This window comes from Cibotium barometz, chromosome 24, assembly GCF_041138505.1.
Source record: "Cibotium barometz isolate CiBa-2024 chromosome 24, ASM4113850v1, whole genome shotgun sequence".
Lineage (NCBI taxonomy): Eukaryota > Viridiplantae > Streptophyta > Polypodiopsida > Cyatheales > Cibotiaceae > Cibotium > Cibotium barometz.
The window spans coordinates 11052726-11080173 of NC_141069.1; the positions used below are offsets into that span (position 1 = coordinate 11052726).

Below are 27448 nucleotides of genomic sequence, written 5' to 3' on the forward strand. Positions count from 1 at the left end.
TCTTCTTGTTGTTGTAAAAGACGACTACAAAGCCCCTATAAATAGGCGACTTCAGACAGTTTAAACGGTTGTAACTAGAATGTCACAAGACACTAACAGATAATATCCGACTAACCAGATCATAACAAACTCCGACTGATCAATAATCCGACTGAGTAGAATTCCGACTGAGCAACAATCCGACTGAGTAGAATTCCGACTGAGCAACAATCCGACTGAGCAAAGATACATATATCCGACTAAGCAACTATTAGGTAACTATTAGGTATTCTATCTGTAGTTCAACACATGGCACAGCCCGGTGGTTGATTTCAAGGAAATCGGACTTGAATTCACAATCCCTTGATCAGAAAATACTGGCCACATGACAAAATTTGATGCTGCTTCTTCAAACGTCAGGTACGACATCACTTTGCTGCTCAGCCTGCATCCCTTCAACAACTGGAACCTCCTTCAAAACCTCAGTCATTTCTGCTGATTTATCTTCCACTGAAGTCTCCACTGGCTGCTCACTCTGACTTGCTGTTTGTACACTTAAATTGATAATAGATACTTCCACCTGAACTTCTAGTTCCTGAAACTGATCATACCAGGAATCCGACTCAGCAGCCTGAACTTCAAACAATGGGGCATCTGGGAGATCATCATCCACCCCACTTGGTGCTTCTCCAGTTTCCAACCTGCTAAAGTAATCAGCAATAGCATGCTCTTTCCCTGGAGTATGGACAATCACAAAGTCAAACTCCTGTAACAAAAGCATCCACCTGGCTAATCTTCCTGTCAACAATGGCTTCTGAATCAGATACAGCAGGGCTTGGTGATCCACATGAAATATTACCCTGTTCCCCAACAAATAATGCCTGAACTTATTCAAGGAATATACCATCCCCAAAGCTTCTCTTTCAGTCACAGCATAATTCCTTTCTGCAGATGATAATATCCGACTGGCATAAAATACTGGCCTGTACCATCCTGTCACCCTCTCCTGCATCAGAATTGCCCCTATTGCTACATCTGAGGCATCAACAAAAATATGGAAAGGTAGAGTCCAATCTGGTGACTGCAAAACTGGTGCAACAGCTACCATCTTCTTCAACAATTGAAATGCCTTCTCTTGAGGCTCAGCCCACACAAAAGGTACATCCTTCTTAGTTAAATGTGTCAATGGTGCACAAATATTGGCTAAATATCGGAGGTACCTGGCATGCCATTTAATCTGACCCACAAACCTCATTACTTCCTTCACATTAGTAGGAGACTTTGCTGTTTGAATAGCCTCAACCTTCTTTACATCAATTGCCATGCCTTCCTGTGAGATCACATGACCCAACAAAATCCCACTCTTCACAGCAATCACACTCTTGAAAGGGTTCAAGACCAGTCTGAACTGCCTACACCTCTCCAAACACAACTTCAGATGCATCAGATGTAAGTCCTTCTTACCAAAAACAGAGAAATCATCAACAAATACTCTCATAAAGTCTTGTAAGTGTGGCTCAAAAACCTTATGTGCCACATAATTGAATGAGGGTGGTCCATTTTTCAAACCAAAACTCATGACAGTAAAATCATATGCACCAAACTCAGTAATGAAAGCAGTCTTATGCTGATCCTCCTCAGCAACACTAATCTGATTGTAACCTGAAAAGCCATCCAGAAAGCTATACATTTCATGACCTGCTACAGCATCTAACACTGCATCACAAAATGGCATTGGAAAAGGATCTGTTATGGTTGCTGCATTGAGTTTCCTGTAATCAACACATACTCTCAGCTTCCCATTTTTCTTAGGCACCACAATTATTGGAGATAACCATGTCACCTGGCTCACAGGTTTAATGAACCCTACTGCTAACAACTTATCTAGTTCTTCCTTCACCTGCAATGCAAAATTCGGATTCATCCTATACCTTTGCTGCACCACTGGAACTGCATCTGTTCTTAAATTAATCCGATGCTGATGTAATGCAGGATCTATACCCTTCACCTGAGAATACTCCCAAGCAAAGACATCTATATAGTCCTGTAACAACTGCAAAAGATCCTCCAAAAATTGTCCTTCCACCTGCACACTTACTTTCACCATCCTTGGTTCTGCATCTGTACCCAAATTCAATTCCTTAAGATCATCTTCTTTAACCCGACTGGACGTGCCATACTTCTTGTCATAAATCCTTACAGCCATCTCTCCTGCCTCCTTTTGCTCTTGTTCCATCTGTTCCTTGGTAGCAATCTCTGTTTACTGTTCCAGCAACTGTCTGAACACTGTCCCTTCAATCTCTTGACCTGGCAAGAGCTCAGATTCTTCCTGATTCTGATATTCCACAAGCTGCAATATTCTTTCTACATCAACATCAAATAGTGGCACCACTGTTGGATTAGCCATTAAAAACTGTTCCTCCTCATCATCTTCTATTTCTTCAGCAAGATTAATTGTCTGTGCACACAATGGCTTTTCTTTAAGAGACATATTTCTCTTACCCTGCATGGTTACAGTAATCTTCTTTTTCCCCTTGGTCAGAACCACCACATTCAATCCCCAATCCTGTTTAACTTTAGCCATTCTAAACCAAGGCCTACCCAGTAACATTTCATAAGGTGATAGTGATTCTGACATTCTGATTACCACAAAATTTACCAAGAATCCCATACCTGCAACTTCAATTTCCTGCTGCTTCAAAATTCCCAATGGTTGCACCCTGGTTTGATCTGCCATTTTCACTTGAAATGGTGCTGGGGCTAAACTTGCTGCACCCATTTCTTTATATACAGTTTCAGGGAGAATGTTAACCCCTGATCCTCCATCCAAAAGAACTTCATCAAACACCCTGCCCTGGTACTCAACCTTAATGACAGGAACCACAAAGTCAACATCTGCTGGATCAATGGTATTAACTGCTGGAACCAAAGTCGGATTATCTCCTGACTGCTGACCCTGAAGTCTTTTAAGCAATCTTTCCTTAAATGCTGGAACCAAAGCTAACAACTGATCTAATGACAATTGCAAGGGAGAATTTATGAGTACCTCAAACCAATCTTTGTCCCGTTCATCCTTCATCTTCACATGGCTTTCTGACTGATGCAGAACTAACTCTTCTTCATCCTCCAACTCCGATTCTTCTTGCTTGTCCTGATTCCTCAAAATTCTTCTTTGTACCTGGTCCCTGATGCCTTTTTGTTCCTTCCAATCAATTGGTCCTTTCTGTTTAGACCTGGTAACAGCCAATACCTCAATATCCTCACTATCCTCAGGATGCTCTTTACTTTGCTGCTCCTGTATGTTTGGACCTTGCTCTACCTGTACCTGTTCATCTGCTAATTGAATCATGATTACATTTGCTTGAGCTGCTGGTTGATTCTGTTGTTGCTGCTGCCCCTGCTGGTTATTCTGATTGTACCTAAGCACTGGGACACCTCTTTCTTCTCTATGTTTCACCCATAAGGCACATCCTGGCCCTATCCAATGATCTGGTGCTGAACAATAAACACAAGGCATGACTCTTGCCTGTCTTCCTTCATTGTTTTCCTGTTCCCTCCATGGTGGTCTATCAGATCTTGCTCTCTGAAATACTCCTCTACCCCTAGTTGGAGCAGCCTGGTTTACTGCAACCTCACCCCTGCCTCTTCCTACATAAGGTGTAGTCTGACCCCTGTTCTTGGGATTATACCAACATAAAGCTGTCGTATGCCCATCCTTGTCACAAATTTCACAGAACTTCTTTTCTTTTGGTGCTGCAACAGAATAACCTATCTTTCTCAATTTACTTACCAAATCCTCCTCTTTGGATTGCTTTGCTTTGGTCTTGTTCTTTTTCTTTGTCTTCACCTCTTCTTCCTCACTGTCGGATCCTACTTCTGAATCCTCCTGCTCAGAATCTGATGCTGACTCTGGCTGGTCATCTGAATCCGAATCATTCTTTCTGGTGTGTTTGCCCTTGCCGCTTCCAAGTCTTTTCTCTACTCTAGCTGCTGCAATTACCAAATCATTAATTCCACCTGCAATATCAATGCTAGCCACTGCATTTTTCAGCCCACTTCTCAATCCTTTCAGAAAATAACCGGCCAGCATCTCATTGGTGGGTCTCTCATTTCCCTGTAACCGTTCAACCAGAATTCTGAATTTCTGAGCATAGTCCTCTACAAGCATCTTCTTTTGTCTGATGTCTCGGAGTTTTCTTAAAATGTCTGTTGGAGTCTTTTCCCTCCTGAATCTCTGTAAAAAGGCTATTCTAAGATCATCATATGTTGGGAAGTGTGGTATCCCATATTGGCTAAACCAACTCATGGCCTTCCCTTCTAGAGTTGCTGCAAATTGCTGCAATTTAACTGCATCATTGTACAACACAGTATACCCATTTGCTTCCCATTTTGTCTCAAACTGAGCTACATGACAATCAGCATCCTCCTTAGATCCTCCACTGAATTTAGCTGCTTTCACCCTAGGGTTGGGTAGTTGTTGAGCCATCGGATGTGGCTGAGGTGGTTTCCTAGGTCTTTGCCTGGTAGCCCCCCTTAATGGGTTGAACTGAAGACTCCTTCTAACTCCTGCAGACCTTCCTGTCAGGATTAGGGCGCCTAGAAGTCCCCCCACTAGCCTCCTCTCTGGTGCAACTGAACTTTCCCCCCCTTGGCCTACAACAATTTCTTCAGGGATTTGGTGTTCCTGATGTTCTTCACCCTCGTCAGCATAATAAAACGGGTCAGGGTTACCAATTCGGGCCTGAGCCCTGGTATAGTAAACCCTTCCTACTCTTCTGTCCCCCTCTGACATTCATTTCCCTTCTCGTAACAGAACGGGACCAGCAGGATCGCCAATGTGTTTAGGGTTCTCAAACACAACACAACTAACTACTACTGACACAGCAAAGACACCCCCATTAGGTAACACTAACTTCAATTCCCACATCAGGCTAAACACAAACAGAGCATAGAGAACACAGATTGAGTAGAGATCTGTTAAACAAGATAGAGAATAACAGAATAGAACTGAAATACCATGTTTGATTGATCAAGATGAATCATACATTGCTTTCTCCTTCTTCTCTTCTTCTTGTTGTTGTAAAAGACGACTACAAAGCCCCTATAAATAGGCGACTTCAGACAGTTTAAACGGTTGTAACTAGAATGTCACAAGACACTAACAGATAATATCCGACTAACCAGATCATAACAAACTCCGACTGATCAATAATCCGACTGAGTAGAATTCCGACTGAGCAACAATCCGACTGAGTAGAATTCCAACTGAGCAACAATCCGACTGAGCAAAGATACATATATCCGACTAAGCAACTATTAGGTAACTATTAGGTATTCTATCTGTAGTTCAACAAAAAGGGACATTACCTATTACTAGTTCTGACTGTTTGTTTATGTGATGTTGTCGATCTTCACACAAGAGAGGCTGAATGGGCACTACGGAGTCGCAATGTTTGTTGTTTCCAACACATTGTCTTCTTTCCTCTTTGTGGTCTTGGCTTTCGTGTGCCAGGAAACATTTTGTACACAATGAGTGGCTTACATCCCGGCTTTGACCACTTCATTGCAACTCTGTTGGCTGCCCTCTCAGTTGAGGAGGGCCTACTCATGGCAATCGCAAGCATTGCATTGGATTTTCGCCATTGGCATGATTCCAAGATGTGGCATAATGGGGATGTACCTTCTAAATGGAGGAGGGCCTACTCATGGCAATTGCAAGCATTACATCGGATTTCTGCACAGGCATGATTCCAAGATGTGGCATAATGGGAATGTACCTTCTGAATGGAGGCTTCTTTTAGTTATTGAAAGATTTGCCCAAGCCTGTTTGGCGATATCCGTTGTCTTATGTATGTCATCCCACACATGGACAAGCAATGCTTTCTACAACAATGACTTTAAAGGTTTGGTCTTTGAGAACAATGTGGTAGGTGCCCCACCCCTAGCAATATCCTAAAGGTAGATTCCACATGTATATAGGGTACTCCAAATGGTGGGACATCTTTGTGCTTGTGTGCATGGCCATCATGTACCACCTCATTTTCTTCTTTGCACTCAAGCTCAAGGAGAGGCTTCTGTTATGGCTTACTGCACCTCCCAAGAGAACTCCACACTTTCATCAATGGAATAAGAAATAGACAACAACCATCGTAGGGTACTTACCAATGCTCTGAGCTCACGTCCCTTAAGGCTCTCCAAACTCGCTTGTAGAAGCTCCAATCCTCCAATCTCCACCTCCACTCTGCGCAAAGTCGCTCACACCACAATGCAAGGCAATCGTCCTCTCACTCCCACACGAAGAGGCACATGCACTAGAGTACTCTCTCTCTCTCTCTCTCTCTCTCTCTCTCTCTCTCTCTCTCTCTCTCACACACACACACACACAAGACAAGACAAGACAAGAGCTTTTATAGCACAAATGGGGATTGTGTCTTTCTATTATGAGAAAATTCCTTATATACAAGTGGCCCTCCCTTATTCACACTTGGGTGCCCAAAACTTACTAACTAAAAGCCTTGGCTAGCAAGTATCTCATAATGTACAACCTTTATAGTGCCATTACATAACACTCATTAATGTCCTCAAATTGAGAAGCATATTTGTTAATCCAAAGTGGGATTATTAACATCCCCCCCTACCTGATGTATGTTCTGTCCTCATAACCTTTTACCAATGTCAAAAGACCCAGTTGCCAAACTCATTCATGTCTGTATAGTAAAAGTTTTGGCGTGACTGAAGCTTTTCTGAATGTTGAGTGGGAAGTCCATAACCCGAAGTCAGCAATCATATCTTCGAATGTGATATGCATGTGTCCACCTGAGGCAATGCTAGTATAGCATCATCCCTCATTCTTATGGGCCTGTATTCTTGTTGAAGTAAAGGTTTTTTGCATTATGTTCATCATAGCTTTCTTTTGGTCTGGTCGATTAGAACCACAATCAATTTCAGAAATTGAACCGCAGCCACTATGTCTGGATTTGGAATTCTTCGCATGTGAGCATCTGATTCCTTTGACTCGATATATATGGAAATTGTGAGGGTGAAAACTTTGGAAAGTTATAGCATACATGGGAATCCACTGCTTCTCTTCTTTGAACTCTAATGGCGTGAGTCTTCTCTTGATAGGCATGTACAATGGGTAAAAAATTCATTCCATGAAAGTGCAGAGTTATACATTTCACAATGTGAATTGGTCAGACGTGTGAAAATGCAGGGGTGCATTTCACGACATGAAAGTGTGTCCTTGAAAATGCAAAGGCTAACGCTTGAGATGTGAAAATGGTGTGGCCGTGAAATAGTGAGTTTTGGATCTCATGCCATGAAATAGCAGACTACTATTTCATGACTTGAGATCTCTTATGGCATTAGTGATTAGGACTGGAAGCATTAAAGTGCATGACAGTAAACGATGCAAAGTAGAAGAATCACTGCAAGCCTCATAGCATAGAGAAAACATGTGATAGATTTTCAAGCATGATTGAGTTTATTTCTCATGCAAGGAAGATTGATGAGATTGTTGAATCATCCACATGTAAGATTGATGAGCTCCTACCTGAGAAATGGAGGTGGCAAAGTGTTTGGCTGAAGACGCACACTCGATGGACAATCGGCTAAGCTAAGAAGATGACTTTCAAAGAAGACGAGTATGCAACGTGCAAGAAAAGGGGATGGTAAGTGTTTTTATGATCTAGTCGGCACGACGGCTATCTTAATTGGGTATTCCATGTGGCAAGACGAAATTCATTGGATCTTTGTGGCTATAGTGTGTAGATTTTCACGGCATGAAATGCTACCAAGCAAAGGTTTTCACGTCATGAAATGGTCGCTTTCCTTATACATGCAAACGGGGATACCCTAGATAGTCCTATATGCTCAAACATTCCAAGGCCAAAAATATATGCATTTAGAGGAGGAGAACTGAGCATGTGACATGTATGAACCTATTTCATGGCGTGAAATGGGTTAGACATTTTACGGTGTGAAATGTTTAACCCTTTACCTTCTACCCATTGAAAATTGAAGTTATTTGCTTGGTAACTAGGTACTCCTTGTCCCCTTCCCCTCTTTTTATTTCCACGAGAACCAAATTGGTACTTTAGAGCTTATGGGTATGTGTTGTTGTAGCGCTTTAGTTCTGAGTGAGAGAACTCCATAGTTTTCCTTCAACCCAGTGAAGGAATATATCTACTGAATCTTCGTGAACCTGTTGTTTTTCTTGTGCATGTCGATTCACTTCAACATTACCTTTGTCTAGAACTTGGCCCTGCGTAATTTCTTTGGTGGGTGACATCTTGATTGTTGGTGTTGCACACTCATGTTTACTTGGGTGCATGGTTTTCTTTCTCCAAACCTATTTTGGTGTTGCCTTAACACATGCTTTAGTTGGACCTTGAGTCTGCTTGTGCCTGTGGCTCTCTTCTGTTCTTCCGGAGATAAACTCTGCACTGGATTTTTTGTTGTTCCTTGGTACCCATACTTTTGCGACTCCTTGATAGTATCCCTGTGCTGCTAGTAAGTCTTTTCTTACCCACTTCTTTTGACTGGTTGGTTGTGTGCTCGGGCTTTATTGGGTTGTTGCTTCCTATCCCTATTCTGGTTTCTTTGACTCCTATATGTATCTTTGTTTCTCTGCCAGACAACCCTAAGGTGTTGTCATTATCACAATATCCTTGGGCTTTAAGCTGGGACTTAGGAATCATTGATCCTCCTGATTTGTTTGTCCCTGGTTGCTTCATGTCACATGTAATTACTTGTTTCCCTTTATTCCAAGGACTCCATAATGGAATAGTCAGGGGCTCATTTGCCATCATTGATCCTCCTGATTTGTTTGTCCCTGGTTGCTTCATGTCACATGTAACCATTGTTCCTGTAGGCATAACAAATACCTTCTCAACCAAGGGATTATTTCTAATGGAGATGCTAGAATTCAAAAATCCCATGGTTTGCATAACTGATAGATGCACATAGCGAACCTAGGCATGAGTTGCCTCTAGGTGGGGTTTATCTAGAGCTACCCAAGTTTTATAGGAAATCAAAGGTGATGATTTTCGATGTACCACAAGGAATCCAGTGAGTAAATGTTCAATCACCTCATTGATGAAGTGTGATCCCCCAGTCACTGACTAATTCTAGTGGGCAGCCAAATCTAGAAATAATTTGTTTGCAAGAACTTGGCCATAATTTGAGCATCAACTTTTTTAGAGGTTCTCGCCTTTGCCCACTTGTGTGAGACGGATGCGCTGCTAGACTAATGGGTCCAAAAAAATCAATGCCCATTTCTTAAAAGGTTCTCACAATTACAGGGCTAAGAGGCATTCTATCTTTTTGCTACGGAATAGCAAACCGTTGACATTCTTCACATCTCTTCATAAATTCTATGGCATCTCCGAACAACGTTGGCTACCATAGTCCTACTTGAAGGACCTTAGTGTCTGTATTTCTTAACAGCATATACCATGGCTAATCCTTCGTCCAGTTGTGGTATAGTTAATTTCTACATCATTTAATTGTCGATTGGCAAAGCGAACCTAGTAATCCAATTTATATTCGCCAGGTTGTGCCAATACGCATCCTATAGCAAATTTTGATACATCGATGTGCACATGGAATACAAGGTTCCAATTGGGTGATCTCAAGATTGGTGCACTAGTCAATGCTTGCTTCAACTGATCATATGCTTTTTGGCACTCTTCAATCCATTCAAAGACTATGAGTAGTCTATACAATGGCCTGGCAATTTTAGCATATAATATGATGAATCTTCAATAGTACCCAACATGTCCCATAAACTGTTGCACACCCTTGTAGTTTGTTGGTGGTGGTAATTCTAGAATCAACTTCACTTTGCTCTCATTGGAGGAAATACCATTCTTAGACATAATGTATCCTGATATAATACTATGCTTGACTCAAAATTGGCATTTTAAACTTAGCTTTCCATTCTTCTTCGGCACAATCATGATTGGTGATGGCCAATCTGTGTGCTCAATCTTGTAGATGAAATCTGCAGCCATGAGTTTATCAATTTCTTCCTTTTACAATAGTAGCTGCATATTTGGGATTCATCTAGTAAGGTTTCTGCCTGGATGGTCTCGATCCCTCCATGATCAGAATAGTGTGTTGAACCACCTCGGGTGGTACACCCTTCATTTCAATGTATTTCTAAGAAAAACAATCCTTGAATTCCTTCAATACAGTGATGAACTCCTTTTCTTCAGCAGCAGCAATTAAGCCATTAGCAATGCAGATAGGTTTGGGATCCTCCCCTAGCTCAGCAATGTCTACCTCTTTAACTTTTGTTGGTCCGTTATAGACATAAGACATAGACATAGGCTGTCAAACTGGACTACTTTTTGCTCATTAATGGTGTAAGTTTTGAAATGGTCGCCATGGCAATGAGAGCAGGTTTGGTTTATTGTCCTCATCATCCTTGTTTTGACCCATGGCCTTCCTTGCCTCTCACTCAACTCTAACTAGAACCTTATTTCATTTTCTTCTTTCAGCCTTAGTAAGTTTAGGCGGATCAGGCTCTTGAAGAGTAGTTTTCTCTTCTTGTTTCCCTTCCAAGGTGATCTTACTCAACTCCTCACCCCATTTTTTAGAGAACTCATGGTGTACCTTAGTGAGTGACTAGGCATCCATGGATTCACTTCGCAACATGGCATTACGTCAAGCAATATACCTCTTTTGTTTCTGCCACTTCCTGAGGTGCTGAGTGTTGTTTTGTGACCATGCAGTTCAGGCCCTTCTGTGCTTGAGGCTTCATCCTCTATTTCTTCTTCCATGAGTTGCACATCCACCATGTGCACTGAGGTAGTTGGAATGGTTCCTGATTCAACACTTGGGGGCAACACATCTATGGTGGCAAGTACATACATCCAGTTTTCACTAAAGTTCGGAGGTGGAAGCGACGCGTACATCTTGTTCTCTTCCTCCTTACGTGAATGCTTTTTAATTGGTTGGTAGACTTAAAAGGACGTGGTTCGTTTTGTTGTGACCAAACCATCTCCCAATAATTGCCCTTCCATGGGATGTGCCTTCCACATATGGAGATTAATCTTCAGAATTTGTGAATCCTTTCGTATATACACTTGGTCTAATGCCCAATCATGCACCACCTTGGCTTCCCTCCATGAAGGGTCCGCCCAAGATAATATCATATGAATTTGGTTGGTGCAGAAAGCCCATTACAACAAATGCATGATGGTAACGGAACAAAAAGACCTTGAGCTTCATGTTTTTCAATAACCCCATGGGCCTTGAGGATGTTCCATCTACCATCTTAACAATTAGGTCCGCTCTTTCTAGCTCTAATTTTCCCCAGTTTTCCCAACATCGCTCGGTGATAATGCTCACAGTCGTACCTTCATCTAGGATAGCAAGTGCTTGGTACCCATTATGGTGGATCGTACCTTCATCTAGGATAGCAAGTGCTTGGTACCCATTATGGTGGATTGGAATTGCAGCATTTGTGTCATCGCCCTCCTAATACCTTCGCAACAATTAGTTGATAGATATTTGGATAAATATGGGTGCTTCCCTTTCCTCAGGCACTAGCTTTTTCTCTGCCAAAGGTGTCTAGCTCTCCTCTGTAAAGCTCTCCTCTGTAGCGATCATTGGGTTCATTCTTCCTTCTACCCAATCCATGGCATTTACCTAGAATGCCGACATGTTGCGTAGGAATGGTCCTAGCGGAATTTTGATAATTGTGGACAATATTACTGAGAGACTACCTATATCCCTGGTTTCCCTGGCAAGTGAAGGCTCCTTCCATGTATTTGTCTCATACTCCATCCTAGGGAATGAATGAGTGGACAGTTCTTGATCTGTCTCTTCAAACATCCTTGCTCGGACTCTTCCAGAATTGGAGTAGACATCTCCAACTTTCTTTCTCTTGGCAACTCATTTCGTGGATACAATGTATCTACTAGTCTTGTTAGCCCTCAATTCGGCTTCATAATTGCATTAACATTCCTCTACAATGGCCTAAGATTCTTCAAGACTTCTTATTTTCTCTTCTGCATTCGGATATTCTCCAATACCCTTGGGGGTCACTGGTCTCTCCCTTCTTGTGGTTTCTTGGGCTTGCTCATCTAGCATCGGCACTTGATCGCCTCCCTCCTATGACTAGGTGGAGCCAGTGTTAATGGTATCTTCGTCAGATCCATCATGAATTACCACCAAGGTGTCACCCTTGCCCACCTTTTTTACTCTTCTCCTTCTCCCAATCTTAGAAGTTGTAATTACGCCTTGGGTTTTTCCCCTTTATCCACTTATTTTGCTTGTGCGCATGTCAGGACATCCAATGGCATGATATTTCCAGGCTGCACACTTATGGTCCTAATAGGGCATGGTTAAATGTAGAAGCAATTCCATTGGTGCGATAAGGACAGTCCTTGATCAAATGATCAACACCACACTTAACATAGGAAAGTGTTGGCATGGCAAATGTTGGTCTACGCTGCTATCAGACGTGATATTTCCAGGCTGCACACTTATGGTCCTAATAGGGCATGGTTAAATGTAGAAGCAATTCCATTGGTGCGATAAGGACAGTCCTTGATCAAATGATCAACACCACACTTAACATAGGAAAGTGTTGGCATGGCAAATGTTGGTCTACGTTGCTGTCGGGCTGAGGTGGCTGACCAGTATTAACTACATTTTTTAGGGGACACTTTGCTACTCGATGAGGTCCATTGCAATGAAAACATAGTATGGGTCCCCTTTTCATAGTCGAGTTTATGTCTTTTCCCTTCCATTGTATCGTGGTTTGAAACACTGGTATTGGCGTGCTATTATGTAGGACATAATACTCTGGTGTGATATCAATTAGTTCCTCGTAGTAGTCATTATTCATTTTTACTTCACGCATAGCTTCCCCATCTTCCACAGGTTCTTCAATCAACACCTGGTTGATTTTGCATGTGGTGGCTGTGGTGGTAGAATAGGAGGCGATAATGACATCATATCTTGCATCCTAAACATTCTTCTCGGTAAATAGGATGCATTTGGCTATCCTGCAGCCACATTGGGTTGCATTGGTGGTATTGGTAAAGCTAATGGCACTCTGGGTGCTGGCAATTGTGCTAAGGGTTGGATCCTCAGGTATCTGCACATGGCAATATCATGGTTCCCTAGCCTTTGACAATGAGCACAATAGAGCAACTAACTTGGTCTAAGGTGAGGACAGTCAGTGCTTATATGATTTTGTCTATAGATTGAGCACCAAATTAACTCTCTCCGTGGGTAGTGATGGGCATTTCCTGATGTTTCCCTCCCATCCCTTGTTTTTAGCTTCTCCAAGATGGCATTACTGAGTTCTTCAAGTGTCATGTTACCAACTTGCTTGTTCTTGGGTCTCGCATCGTGATGCCTAGAGACTCGTGATGTTGCTACCATTGAAGCTACCTTGGCATCTTCTGGTTGCAGAGCAACTCAAGCATGTTATCTGTATACTTGATAGCCAACTTACAACTAGTATCTAAAGTAGTCGGTCGGGCCACCAAATAATCAAATGCATCTTATGATCTCGTACTCCTCTTCGGAAACAGGGCAATAATTGATCACATCAGTTAGCCTTTCCCTCAATTTGCATCTTGAGTTTAAGTGCTTGAGTCGAGAAACATAATCCCTCATGGATTCATTTCTTTTTACTTGATGTTATGGAGCTGAGCCACAGGACTCCATCTATCACCACTTCAAGCAAAGCTTGGTATGAACACATTCTTGAGCCGTGTGAAATTGACTTTGTCCTCAAGATTTAAGGTTCGATACCACTGGTGGGTCTTCCCTTCTAGAGTTAGAGAAAAGGCATGTATCATGGTCACATCGTTTACCGGTCCACATGTTGAACTAGGTATTGGATTGGATCCCCATCTCCTAAGAACTTTTGCATGGGTTTTGAAATGATGTGTGGCTTCATCTGAGATGGTTTGGATTCCAAGGCAGTACCTAGTTCCCAAGCCATGCCTTTGTCCATTTTTGCAGCCATATTCAACAAATCAACCCTTGTGGCCATATTTAGATATGTGTTTACCAGTCCATAGGTTTCACATGTTGACTCAAAGATCTCTAGGTGTCGGATTGGATCCCCATCACCAAAGAACTTTTGCACGAGTTTTGAAATGATGTGTGACTTCATCTAAGATGATTTGGATTCCAAGGCAGTGCCTAGCTCCCAAACCATACCTCTACCCATTTTTGTGGCCATATTCAACAAATCTACCCTTGTGGCCGTATTTAGATTTGTGTGGGGATTCACTATTGGCCTCCAAGGAGCCATCCCCCCTACCTAGACCTCGTCCGCTGCCTGCATAGGTCCGTCTATTTAATTCGAGTCTACGGCTTAGTTTGAGAAATTCCTCATCACCTGGCTCATCATTAGCGGCCTTAGCTCCTTTGTTAAATTAAGAGTTCCATACTCTACGAGAATGTGGGATTATTAATCATTTCATGTATCTCCTCTTCTCCTGCAGATGCCCTAGGTAGATTGTCCACCAATTCTTCCTACATTTTGAGGTCTTCCTCATCCTTGGGTTCCTCATTTATGGGTTCTAGGGTTGGTATCCCTCCTTCTGTCAGTCCCAACCCCATGTTATTCCTGGCATCCCTAGATGTTTCTGCTTCCTTGCCACGTAATAGAAGTAAATTATCAATTTCCCACTGTTCCACCGCCATTCTACGCATATCGAGCTCTTGCCTTTTTAAGCTCAGAAGTCGTAATTGATGCTCTGCTTCAGCCATCTTAATGTCAACCTCCACTTGCTTAGGTGTGGGGAAGAAGATTTGACCACGTTCTCCTTGTCTCACCTAACCCTAGGGGGTCATTTCACTAAGTCTCAAGGTGTTAGTATTCCTTGGGCCAGATGTTAGGGCTATAGGTGTTGGTAAGTCAGGTTTTGGACCGTGTCTTGCGTTGATTGAAGAACCCTTGTCCACATATTGAGCTTCATCATCTATGCCGGGTTGAAGACCAAAGGGCTATAGGTGTTGGTAAGTCAGGTTTTGGACCGTGTCTTGCGTTGATTGAAGAACCCTTGCCCACATATTGAGCTTCATCATCTATGCCGGGTTGAAGACCAAAGAATCCCTTGTCCATATCAAAGATTCCACTAGACTTCGTAGGAGAAGCAGGATTCCATTCCTCTCCAAGTCCAGAGAACCTTAGTCCTTCTTCCATGGATTCTTTGCTACTGTGTCTGCAGTGGTCAAATTTTTCCAAGCTGTAACACTCAATTGAGTGCTTGCCCAATGGCCTGAACTAACGCTTTTCTAGTAGAAAGATCCTGGGTAATTGGATGCACTATTGTCGGGGGTAAGGTTGCCTCCAATACGTTTTTCTTACCTCAAGTGCATGAGAATGCAGTTCAGTAGGCCAATTCACAACTCCAATTGTTATGCTCAGTTTTCTGTCGAACTGACGTTTCATGTCGTGAAATGGCAATTCTACCTCACGTTGTGAAATGCTAATCTTGCTTTTTCACAAGAATGTGTTTCACATCGTGAACAAGTTAACTTGTGTTTCACGCTTTGCAATTTCAAGCTAGATGTGCAGTAACCTGAGTCGGGGAGATTACTATAGTGCACTTATGTCTCTCTCTTACCCCTGATTTGACGATCCTTCAATCCATGAATTCGACCTGTTTCACACCGTGAAATAGCACACTGTGTTTCACATCATGAAATGCACTCTATGCTTTCACAAGATATGGTTTTTCTATTTCCATGTGTTAGTCATGTCAGGATGAGATGCACTAACTTCAGTAAGGCAATTCTGAGATTTTCGGCGCAAAGGTGGGTAGGATTTCACGTCGTGAAATGATTTCTTGCACTTTCACGCATTTAATAGTTGAGCCAACATAATGCTTTTTGAGTGATTTCCCTACCCAATGAATCCAGAATGGTTGTACCTAGCAAAAGGAATGTAATACAAGTCACCAAACACAACCAATGGCTCCTTATTTTTGTGATTTTTTGAAAAAATAAAAAAAAGAGTATCACCAACTGCTAACTCACGATAGCAAAATTAGTGTGACGAAAACAACATCAAAAGAAAATCCAAGTGTAGCTTTCCTCCAAGCATTACCACAAGTACTCACATACACTTCAACACACACAAATTTTCACAACTAATCCAATTCCTTCGTTTCCACACATTTTTTCACAATGCACTTCCAGAATGCAAAGGTAACCATGAATCTTGCATAGCGGGAGTTGGAGATCTAAGAAGATGGAAGAAACAATGGTGATTTCCCCGTCAACACGACGCTAAAAATGTTATGACCTACTACACCTCCTAAGAGAACTCCACACTTTCATCAATGGAATAAGCAATAGGCAACAACTGTCGTAGGGTACTTACCAATGCTCTGAGCTCACGTCCCTTGAGGCTCTCCAAGCTCACTTGTAAAAGCTCAAATCCTCCAATCTCCACCTCCACTCTGTCACACCGTGGAGTCGTTCACACCACAATGCAAGGCAATCGTCCTCTCACTCTCCCACACACAAGCATAGAAGAGGCACATGCACTAGAGTTCTCTCCTCTCTCTCTCTCTCTCTCTCTCTCTCTCTCTCTCTCACACACACACACACACACACACACACACTCATTCACAAAACAAGACAAGGAGATCTCATAGCACAAAGGGGGATTGTGTCTTTCCATTATGAGAAATTACCTTATATACAACTGGCCTTTATTTATACTTGGGGACCCAAAACTTACTAACTAAAGCCTTGGCTGGCTAGTATCTCATAATGTACAACCTTTATAGTAATGTCCTCAAATGGAGGAGCATGTTTATTAATCTAGAGTGGGATTAATAGCTTTCTGCCTTTCTCCACAACCTCAAGGCTAGGCCACGAAGGTTGATTGAGAGGGTTGCCTCATGCAGGTTCATTGCGCCTCACAATGATATGGATGAGGAAGATAAACTCTAGATATTGGGACATGCGCCAAGGCATATTTTCTTTAAAAAAATGTTTGGAAGGGTAGCCTCCTTCCAAGATTTTTTTTAAAAAGAAAATATTCACAAGTTCTTTCTAAAAAATGCCCAAAAGGAGGTTGTGTCGGTGTGGCCTCCTTTTGAGAAATTTTTAAAAGAAAATATTCATATCTTCTCCAGGTCCATATCCACCTTGACGTCATCGTAGTAGGCGCTGTTGTTGTTACTGAAGTAGTTCTAGATCTCATGGAAGGCACTCACATGCAATGCCCTCCGGCTGCCTGTTACCACTGCTGTTTGATCACACTTAGGATATTGTATTATAAAAAAAGCCCCTATGTGTTTTTGGGCTTATTTGTCCAACATTAGTCTACAATTCAGTGGGTCACCCTCTCCTCTGCCTACAAAAACGAGAAACAAAATGTGAGATTTTTCCCTCCAACACTGGTGAAAATTCAAATGTAAGGTATAAGACCAGGATGTTGGACTCGTTCCTGCCATTGTCACAATAGCATGTGGGATGTTTTAGAACCATGACATGGATGTCTTAGAGGCATGGCAGGCTTAGAGAGCTTGGAATTCTGCAGGTTTCAGCAAATTTGCAAGCAAAAGAACCCCTTCCTTCTAAAATATCGTTAGGGAATTCTCTCTTAGTTCCTCTCGCAAGTTTACTACCTTAGCATGATCGGCGTCAGCGTAAACGAAAATCTATTAGATATCCCTAGCTTTGCCTTTGAGATTGACGTAGACATAGGCAACGGTGGAACCATCATTGATTCTGGCATGTCATTGACAACCTTCATAGATGAAGCATACATTGTCATCACGCAAGCTTTTGAAAGCTCTATGGATCCATCTCTCACAAAGCCAGACAAGGGAGAGAAAAGCACTATGTTGTGCTACCAAGTGCCATTCAAACAGCAGGAGGCTCCCTTTGCTCCCAAAGTGACGTTGCATTTTGTGGGTTCACTAGGCATCGACCTTGACACAGACCATCTCTTTTGCAATGCCGCCTCGGATACCACCTATAACTACTACTGCTTGGCCTTTGATAATTCGGGAACCCTTGCATCAGGCGCCAAAAATTTCATTGGGAGTTAACTACCAGCAGTAGGATTTCCTTGTGGAATAAGACATTGGCAATTTTAGAGTTAGTTGGCTTTGCGCCTACTTAGTGCACTAGCAACCATGCTCCCAAATTACCATTAGCATGCTTCCCCATCCTACTATCAATCATTCCATCCATGTTATTATTCATTCTTTAATTCTAGTTACCCATCTTTCTCCAGGCAAACAAATGAAAGCTTGATTAAAGTTGTTTACAAAATGCACTTAATATTGCTCCTGATGTCCAATTTGCATATGTGTCCTTTGTGTCCTCTGACACGAAACTTAACCATCGGTTTAAACCCAAGCGGAGGAGGGGCCAGAGGAGGAGTCAGAGGCATCAAAGGAGGGCAAGACTAAGAGAAGGGGTTAGACACTCAAATCCCTTGCTCCAGAACCATGTTCATCATGTCAACACCCACTCTGCTAACTGCCTACTGACTCCTGTCTGATTTAGCCTTGCCTCAATTGACTTCAAACCTTCCCAATTATGTTGTTTCCTTTGTGTCCTCTGACACAAAACTCAACCATCCACACAATAGGTTTAAACCCAAGAGGATGAGGGGTAAGAGGCGGAGTCAGAGTAGTTAGAGGAGGAAGGACTCAGAGGAGGGGTTAGAGGAGGAAAGTCTCCTCCGGTACCTCCATGTTACCATGTTCCACCATCTATTCTCCCTCTATATCCTTAGAGTTCAATGCTTTTTCCTCGGCCTTCCCTTATAAAGGCTTGGGTGGCATGAAAATTTACTGTTTTGGAAAATTGGCTATAACTAGGGGTAGGGATCTCGGATTGGGGAGATCTAATACTTAATAGAAAGCTTATGAGATGTCCTATCTAACCATGCAAAGATCCAATTAAGATGAGGTGCCCGAATATCCTCTGTTTTAGGGTTCACAGGTATATAGGCTGAAAATGTAAATTACGCTATAGAATACTCAAAACTCACCAGATTTGGATGAAACCTGGTGTGTCAGCTTGTAATGAGTACTAACTATGCCTAATTGGGTTTGACTAAAGTCAGAGTGCAGGTATGCTCTATTTTGACTTTTTGGACAAAGTCAACCACATAGGTTTAACTATCCCAATAATGTCAAAACGGAGAGGTTAAGGGCTTGTTACGTAGGTCTAAGGAAGTACTATGAGATTATGTAAGCACCTAAATTTCAGTCCTAATGTGCTTTGATTGAATTAGGGTTTAGTACCTATGTAAAAAATTATCAAGAATGGTTCCATTAGGCTCATATTGCACTTTTCTTGATCTTCCAAAGTGTAGTAACCATAAAAAACAACTCCATTCATTAATTGTGTGCCATCAATTCACTCCATGCATCAATTTTTTTTGGGAGAAATTTTGCCATAGTCTCCTTTGTATTATGAACAAAATTTCAAAATGGCATTCCCATAGTATCCTTTGCATTTGCCATTGCACTTATCATATCAAGGCATCATTGACCATCATTGCATAATGCATTTGGCATCATTTCCATTGCAAAACCAATCCATTGCTCCAATTCATATACACGACCTCTTGCATTCCATAGGTTGTTGAAGCTTGTCGATGGATCATTGCTTGCTAATCTCCTATCCAAGCCTTCCAACCCCTTAGTGAGTATTCTCAAGCCAAGGGTTGGGGCTAAGTCTTCACGCCGGTACCTAATCCTCCGATGTACCACTTTCCCAAGGCAATCATGGGCATACCAGATTTATGACATTCTCCCCTTGGCTCCTCCACCATTTGCCAAGGTACCCTCACAACATATATCTTCACCATGCCACACAATTGAAGTACAAAGCTTATTTGTAAGGAATGGTGTATGCTACTAACAACATGGCACTTATAATTGCATGCCTCGTCACTTAATACAAGAGGTTAATGCCGGTGATGAGGTTTGGGTTAATGTCAAGTCCACTTCTTCATCAAAGGCACCAATAACAACCACCATTTATGCTCTCTTGATAGCATGTGTTAGCCATATGAAGTTCCATGTGAGCATATTGTCAACAACTCTTCACAATAAGCTCCAAATGTCCCAAAATAGAAGCTATACAATTGAAATGGTATTGAAAGAGTCTTGATTAAGTGCAAGGTATCAAGATTGATCAAGATTATGGCCCTCAAAACCCTAATCCTTCAAGAAACCCCCAAAATAATAATCCAATTGATATGTGCAATGTATTGGTAGGAAGAGTAATGCATAGGGAAGAGGCTTATTAGCATGAATCTCAAAACTTAATGGTGAAACCCTAAATTTCAAGAGAAAACACCAAATCTTTCAAGAAGGTAAAGAAACCCCCAAGGTTGGAATCAAGCATTGAGCACATGTATGGGAAGAGGAAAACATAGAGAAGTGAAATTTGATGCTAAGTTTGGAAAAAACTTGAGTGAAATCCTAATTTTTTATGAAACCCCTAATTTGCAAAAGGAGAAGAAATTAAAGAAATTGAAGAGATTGGAAGCTAGCTTACATTTAGTACTTGCATTTCCAAGCATTGTAGCAATCCTTTGTGATTAATGGACTCCAATTTCTCCAAAAAATGCACGTAGCCCACTGCATCCTCACAGCCTTGAAATCGCATAGAACAACCACCATATAGTGCAAAAAGCTTGTTAAGTGTGCTTATTACCTTGCTAGCCATAGCTTAGAGGCAATGCTAGGTTTTAATCACCACTTATAGCTATCTAAAAGACCACAAATTGTAGAAAACGGTGGCAGCTTACAGGTGCATCCTCATGGCTAAATTCCATGGAAAGGGAGCCAAGGTTAGGTTTGTGAGATGAAGCCCTCATCTCCCAAATCAAATCCCTAAGCTCTTGCTAGCTTTAAAATGCAGATTGAAGTTCCAAAGCTCTTAAGATCCAAGCAGGGAAGAAGAAGAAAGGAAAAAATATTTTGATTAAGATCACTAATCTTGATTAGTGTAATTTTTTTCCCAATTTTGGTCATGGGATTTAAAATTAGGTGCGGATCACCCAAATTTTGATCCCCATCAAACCCATGACCCCAAAAGCTTAGGAAAAAAACAAAGAAAAAGAAATTCAACCATCCAAAGTCCTTCTTAATCAAGAAAATCAAGAAAAATCAAAAGATTTTCAAGAAAATTCAAGAGAGTGGATCAAAAGCAAAGCTCTGATACCAATTAAAATGGATCTAGACCAAGAATCAAGAAATCAACACACAAAAATCCAATTCTAGCATCCATTTGATGGGTAACAAGCACACATGAGAAATACATGAGATTATGAAGAAAAAAGAGAAAATCCATATGCACATGTAGCAAAGGAGGAATGTGCATAAGGCATAAGTGATTTAACCTCTCACCATGAGGATGGCTATCAAGCTTGCCATGAGCCCTAGACCATGAATGGCCATCTCCAAGAAAGGAGCCAAGAGTACATGTAGATGTCCCAACTGATGAATGATCAAAAAGATCCCTACAATGAGCCCAAGGCCCTGTTTATAGTAGCCTTGTTCATGGCCCATTATTTACATGTTCTGACCTTAGCTTGTGCTTCATTACAACTTCTAGTTTTGGAACAAAATAAATAAAAATTGAAGCAGGCTTCATTCTTTGTCGATATTCTCTACATCCCTAGTTATGAGACAGGTGTACTCTGCAAGCTCTTCATCCTTAGAGGCTAGGTCAGCAAATGACTTCTTTCTCTTTAAAGATCAAGGAGGAGATGGAATCCTCTATTGCTTCCTTGCACCTTATGTAGGATTCCTCTACTTCTAGCATATCAACAATTCTTTGATTCTCAAGGGACAAGATAGTGATTGAGCACGTTTTCTTCTTCAGATCCAAGAGACCTTTCATCTGGAAAAATAAAGAAGCTTTCAGACCTAAGCACATGATGTCAGAATTTTTAGCTAAAAAAAGAAAGGCATTCATGTTTTTCCACACTATCCAAAGAAATTATGCCCTAATAATATTCTACAATTTAGTAGAGCATCATTAGCTTCACCCAATAATATTTCTTTCCAATTGAGAGTAGTAGGATGGACCAGCTTGATGCACATGTGAAGGAAATCTAATACATTGGCGTTCCATTCACAGTTAATGTAAAGTTGGGAGACTGTTTCCTCCTCTCTTTTACATCTGGGTAGAGGTGAGATCCTATGCCAATCTTAGCAGCATGCTGGTTTGTCTAGAGAGCTTTGTGGAGGATAAGCCACATGAGGCAAGGCGCTATCCTTTTAGACCGTATATGGTGGAATTTGAATTTCCCACTGACTTCTGGGCAAGTTAATGAGCCATCTAGCATTGAGCTTGACATGGAGAGAGGGAGGAGGAGGAGGGGGGAAGGAATGAGCATATCAAGTTGGTTTGGAAGGGCTAGATAAAAGACCAAAGGAAAAGGGGACCTCTAATCTGGATGTGGGGGGGGGGGAGGAGAGGATCCCATAAATTCATAATGTCTTGGATGAGATCAGAATCCTGAACATTATCCCTAAAGGTTGCTTGGGTCTAGTAAGCCATCTTTTGTGGTTGAAGTGCCAGATGGGGCAGCCCAGGTCTTAATGCCTTTCTTAGAACGTGTGTGAGCTCTTATGAAGTGGTGGGGTAGGATCACACATTTTAGAGCCAAAGAAAACCAAATCGAATCGAGGTGAAAAATTGAGGCTTTGAGTTTGAGATTTTCCACTAGCCCAAGCTAGGGTTTAAGCTTGTTTCGGGCTTGAATTAAGCCATAAATAAGGGAAGGAAGGGGAGATCCTTACACCTAGGGAAATCCGTGATAGCATTGAAATGGGTGCACCTATTTAAGAGGATAGCCATACCTCCTTGGGGGAGTAAAGGCTTCTAACAATCCATTTGGCTAAGAGTTTATCTGCCATGTCAAGGATGTTAGGCAAACCCAACCCACCTTTATCCTTAAGGAGAGTACAATACTTTCAGGCCACTTTAGGGATCTTATACTTGCTAGAGTCTCCGGCTCACAAGAAGTTTCGACACATGACTTCCAAAGTTTTAAGATCATTTAGAGGGCCTCCCCAACAAGATAGAAAGTAAATGGTGGAGGGGATGAGAATGTGCTTAAGGACCACCAATATACTAGCTAGATTTTGTTGACAGCCTTTCCATCTATTAAACCTTTGTTGCACCTTCTTAAGCACCCACCATTGCCTTTTGTGTATTGATACCCCAAATCTTGTGGGGATTCCAAGAAGTCTGAAGATAAAGCCCTGCTCTAGAAGCCAAGTGGGGGGTTCTTTGAGTAGAGTTTTAATGCCAATATTACTTTGGTTAATGGTGGCAGAACTAGAAGCAAGGTAGAAGGTGAAAAGGCAGCTCCAAAAGGAGGAGATAGATTGTGAGGACCATGTTGTTAGTGTCATCAACAAATTGTTGAAGGTAGAGTTGACGTGCATTGTTGGGGAGGTAAATATTTACCCACGAGGGGTTCCGGCTTGATAGCATCTAACTGGGCATGACAGAGCATCTCCAGCTATGGCAAATCTAATGAATTGTTGGCCAAGACCCATGTCATGGAGGGTGAAGAATGAAGTCCCATTCCAGTTGTCATAAGCTTTATCAAAATATTCTTAAAGAAGATGATTTTTCTTTTCATGAGGTCTTATTCCATTTTTAGGTGCACACGGGAATTTCACCCGATTACACACACACCCGCGAGTACCACAAGGGGGTACCACCCTTCCAAATATTGGCCACTTTATAGGCAATGGACAAGCTGCGGGACGAATCCCATAAGTTTGTCACTCGGTCGATTGGAGTGAACACCCTTCACAACTTTGGTATAATTGAGCATCGCAAGTCGAGTCACGATCTTTGATGTCCATGGCAACCATCGTCCTCCTTGATCCAGAGGCTACTATTAATGGAAACTCTAGCACAAGCATTGGCGACCAGAGTTTTGACAAATCTCATGAATTGGTGGCCAAGACCCATATCGTGGAGGGTGAAGAATGAAGCCCCATTCTAGTTTGTCATAAGCTTTATCAAAATAATCTTAAGGAAGGTAAGTTTTTTTTTTTCCATGAGGTCTTATTCCATTCCTAGTTGCATATGAGAATTTCACCCGGCACACACACCTGCGAGTACCACAAAGGGGTACCACCCTCCCAAATATTGGCCACTTTATAGGTAGTGGACAAGCTGTGGGACGAACCCCACAAGTTAGTTGCTTGGCTGATTGGAGCGAACACCTTGCACAACTTTGGTAGAACTGGGCATTGCAAGTCGAGTCATGATCTTTGATGTCCATGGCAACCATCGTCTCTGATCTAGAGCATGACCTTGAAGAGCAAGAATTGCACACTGTTATCGCTGGATGACTGGCTATGTGCTCACCTGCATGCAAACACACGTGTGGTGTAAGATGTCCCAAAGAGGTTTTGAACCCAAAACCCTTGTTTAAACTTAAAGGCATATCCATTAGGCTACGGCCTTTAAAGCATGGAACTTTTATTTTTTGGATTCTTGAACATGTTCATTACACATATATATATATGTAGGATTCGAAATCAAATTTTCACTTAAAGGGCAGTGGATGTGGAAGTGGTGGAGGTGGTCTGGCCACAAAGCCCTTCTTTTCTCTTCCGCTTGGTTCTCTGTGCAGCCGACTGAGAGTCCGGGCCTCTTGAATCGTATATAGCGCTGCCTATTCACAAAACCTGTGGCTGTGCACGCAGCAATGGCTGGGGCGAGCTGCACCTCGACGTCGAGTTTCATATCATTTGCGAATATCGCTTTTCTACCGCTGGGCAGGAGCACGAATGCTTGTTGGGGGGAACGCAGGAGGAGGAGGAGCGTTGAAGGCATAGTGCTGTCTGTGTCCCTGTCGTTAGTCGTGCCTGAGCTGTTGTGGCTGAGGAGTTCTTTGCTGCGTGGGGGAGGCAGGGCGGCGGACGGCGGCATAGGCAGAGCCACGCCGAGGGCAGCATTTGGAGGCGAGTCGAGGAACGAGCCTTCCGTAGCGGAGGTGTCGGAAGCGTTGCCCGACCGGTGGGACGTGGTGGGCCTCGGCCAAGCCATGGTACCCTCTTCCTCTTGCTAAGCTTGGGTTGGAAACTGGCAGCATGGTGCTATTGTTCTTATCCATTGCGTGTCAAGGGTGATACATGGTTTTACCTTTGCGTTAATGGGCATGGGCGAGGTATTAGGGTTTCTTGTAATTTGTGGGCATGGCAGAACATCCAAGTTTATCAAACCTTTTTCTTCCTTCAGGTTGATTTTTCGGGCATGGTCGGAGGAGATTTTTTAGAGAATCTGCAGCTGGAGAAGGGCATCCGAAAGATTGTTAATCATGAAGAAAGAGGAAGAGTTTTGCGTGCCCTGGATGGCTGGTCTTTCAAAGCTTCTGCGGGTGGATCTTTATCCAATACCCTTGTGGCCCTTGCAAGGCTAGGATCAGCAAGCAATAAACATCCAGCAATTGAAGTGGCCATGACTGGAAGTGTGGGCAGTGATCCTCTGGGTGATTTCTACAGGTCTGTTGATGTGTCTCGTTCACCACTTGAGTTGACAGTTTTGAACAACTCAAGTCTCCTGAACGCCTGAATGCTTTTTTTTACATTGTGTCCAGGGCAAAACTCCTCAAAGCCAATGTGCACTTCCTCTCCCCACCAATTGTGGATGGAACCACTGGGACTGTTATAGTTCTTACAACTCCAGATGCCCAAAGAACAATGCTTTCATATCAAGTACGTATTTCAGATCAGTCTTTTATGAAGTTGGCACTGAACAAATTCTCATGGCTGTGGGAGCTCTCCATCTTGTCTGATTGACATGGCTTGCAATGCTGTATACAGGGCATGTCCTCTGTCATTAATTTTGATGCAACATTGGCCAGAGCTATGTCTGCTGCACGGATTTTGGTTGTTGAAGGCTATTTATGGGAGATCCCTCAGACAGTGAAAGCCATTATTGAAGCATGTGAGACTGCACATAAGAATGGTGTCTTGGTTGCTCTCACAGCAAGTGATGTGTCCTGTGTCTCAAGGCACCGCAAACAATTCTGGTTAGTAGTATACAAAAATCCATTGAAAGAGGACATTTTGTTTCCTGAAAATGATCTCAGTGTTCTTGTCTGTGTGGCAAAGCAAGGAGTAGAGATAATGCTATAATTGTTATGGTTTCAAAATTTGAGTTTCCATCTGCTTGTTTGCAGGGATCTATTGGCTTCACGTGCAGACATACTCTTTACCAATAGCAATGAGGCAAGGGCCATTTGTGGCTTTGGGACAAATGTAAGCCCAGCATTGGCTGCTCGTAGTTTGAGTCAGCATTGCCCCTTTGTTTCAGTGACAGATGGAGCTCAGGGTTCATACATAGGGGTGACAGGTGAAGTCATTTATGTATCTCCTGCGCCATGTGTTCCTGTGGACACGTGTGGAGCAGGAGATGCTTATGCGGCAGGCATTCTATATGGTATTCTGAAGGGGGTGTCTGACTTAAAGAGCATGGGCAACCTAGCTGCAAGAGTGGCAGCAGTGGTTGTTGGGCAACAAGGGACACGCTTAAGACAGAAGGATGCATTGGATCTGGTGGAGGCTCTGTTTGCTGGGTCATTTCCTATGGAACAGAGAATACTTGAGGGCACAAGCTCGTGCAGTGCTATAGAAGCAGACTAAGTTTGAAATGTGTAACTTGAGTGTCGTCATTGAAGTCAGTGTTTGAGTCAACTTGGCTGCCCAATTTGCCTACTTGTTTGTACATAATTATCAACCCCGTGTGCTTCACCCTTTTCAGATGAGGGCTACCTGCATTACCCACTTTGTCCTACTTCAAATGGATATGGACAAAGTTGACTGTGAGATTGCTGGGTCATTTTTCAAGCCACAGTGAGCATAATTTTTCAGGAGGCATTAAGAACAGAGGGATTACTTGAAGGTGCACCTCTGTACAATGTCACAGCATCACAGAATCACAATTGGTTTGTTTGATTTTAATCATTTCAGAGTTGAATTGGTAGTTTGATTGCGCAATGCATTTGTATGTGCTAGATTGACAATTAGCCTCCTGTGACATGCCCATGTATGTCGTCCCAATGAATTGCCTTGTGCAATATTTACTTTGGAATTGTTTGGGTTTGGGTCATTCAGTTCCTCTGTCTGCTTTTTAGGATCTCCTACAGGATTTTGCATTTGCAGTATTTTAAAAATGTCCTTCAAATGTGAAGGTAAGGGGTAAGCCTTTTCTAGCTTTTTAAAGAAGTTTGCAAGGTGGTAGAGGTTTCTAACATTGTGTAGGTAGATGGCATGTGCATGTGCACCTGCACCTGCACCTGCACCTGCACCGTGTGGATTCAATGGGCTTGGGGACTTGAGTTAGATGTCTGCTCTCTCTCTCTCTCTCTCTCTCTCTCTCGTTAATGCACCGCATTAATTGTATAGTTAACTAATTACGTGTGGAGGGTACACATGTTGATCATGGTTTGGTCTTACAAGGGGAG

General features: G+C 42.4%; 2 protein-coding genes and 1 pseudogene across 2 annotated transcripts; all 3 read left to right on the forward strand.

Moving 5' to 3' along the window:
* The first annotated feature begins 5377 nt into the window (after positions 1-5377).
* LOC147624915 (ABC transporter G family member 11 pseudogene) lies at positions 5378-6116 on the forward strand (annotated as a pseudogene).
* An 11490-nt stretch (positions 6117-17606) lies between these two features.
* LOC147624916 (aspartic proteinase nepenthesin-1-like) lies at positions 17607-18026 on the forward strand. The gene has a single exon (XM_086817913.1). It carries the CDS (start codon positions 17607-17609, stop codon positions 18024-18026), a length of 420 nt encoding a protein of 139 aa, XP_086674039.1.
* A 6502-nt stretch (positions 18027-24528) lies between these two features.
* NARA5 (pfkB-like carbohydrate kinase family protein) lies at positions 24529-26973 on the forward strand. Its single transcript, XM_086818158.1, has 5 exons — positions 24529-25030; positions 25222-25484; positions 25580-25697; positions 25806-26014; positions 26165-26973. Exons 1-5 carry the CDS (start codon positions 24689-24691, stop codon positions 26625-26627), a joined length of 1395 nt encoding a protein of 464 aa, XP_086674284.1. The 5' UTR covers positions 24529-24688; the 3' UTR covers positions 26628-26973.
* The last annotated feature ends 475 nt before the right edge of the window (positions 26974-27448 follow it).

Excerpts from the sequence above, each read along its gene's own strand:
- LOC147624916 (XM_086817913.1), top strand. The coding sequence starts at position 17,607 with ATGATCGGCGTCAGCGTAAACGAAAATCTATTAGATATCCCTAGCTTT.
- NARA5 (XM_086818158.1), top strand. The coding sequence starts at position 24,689 with ATGGCTGGGGCGAGCTGCACCTCGACGTCGAGTTTCATATCATTTGCG. Across the intron at positions 25,698-25,805 it reads GAACAATGCTTTCATATCAA|GGCATGTCCTCTGTCATTAA; the intron begins GTACGTATTTCA and ends TGCTGTATACAG. Across the intron at positions 26,015-26,164 it reads AGGCACCGCAAACAATTCTG|GGATCTATTGGCTTCACGTG; the intron begins GTTAGTAGTATA and ends GCTTGTTTGCAG.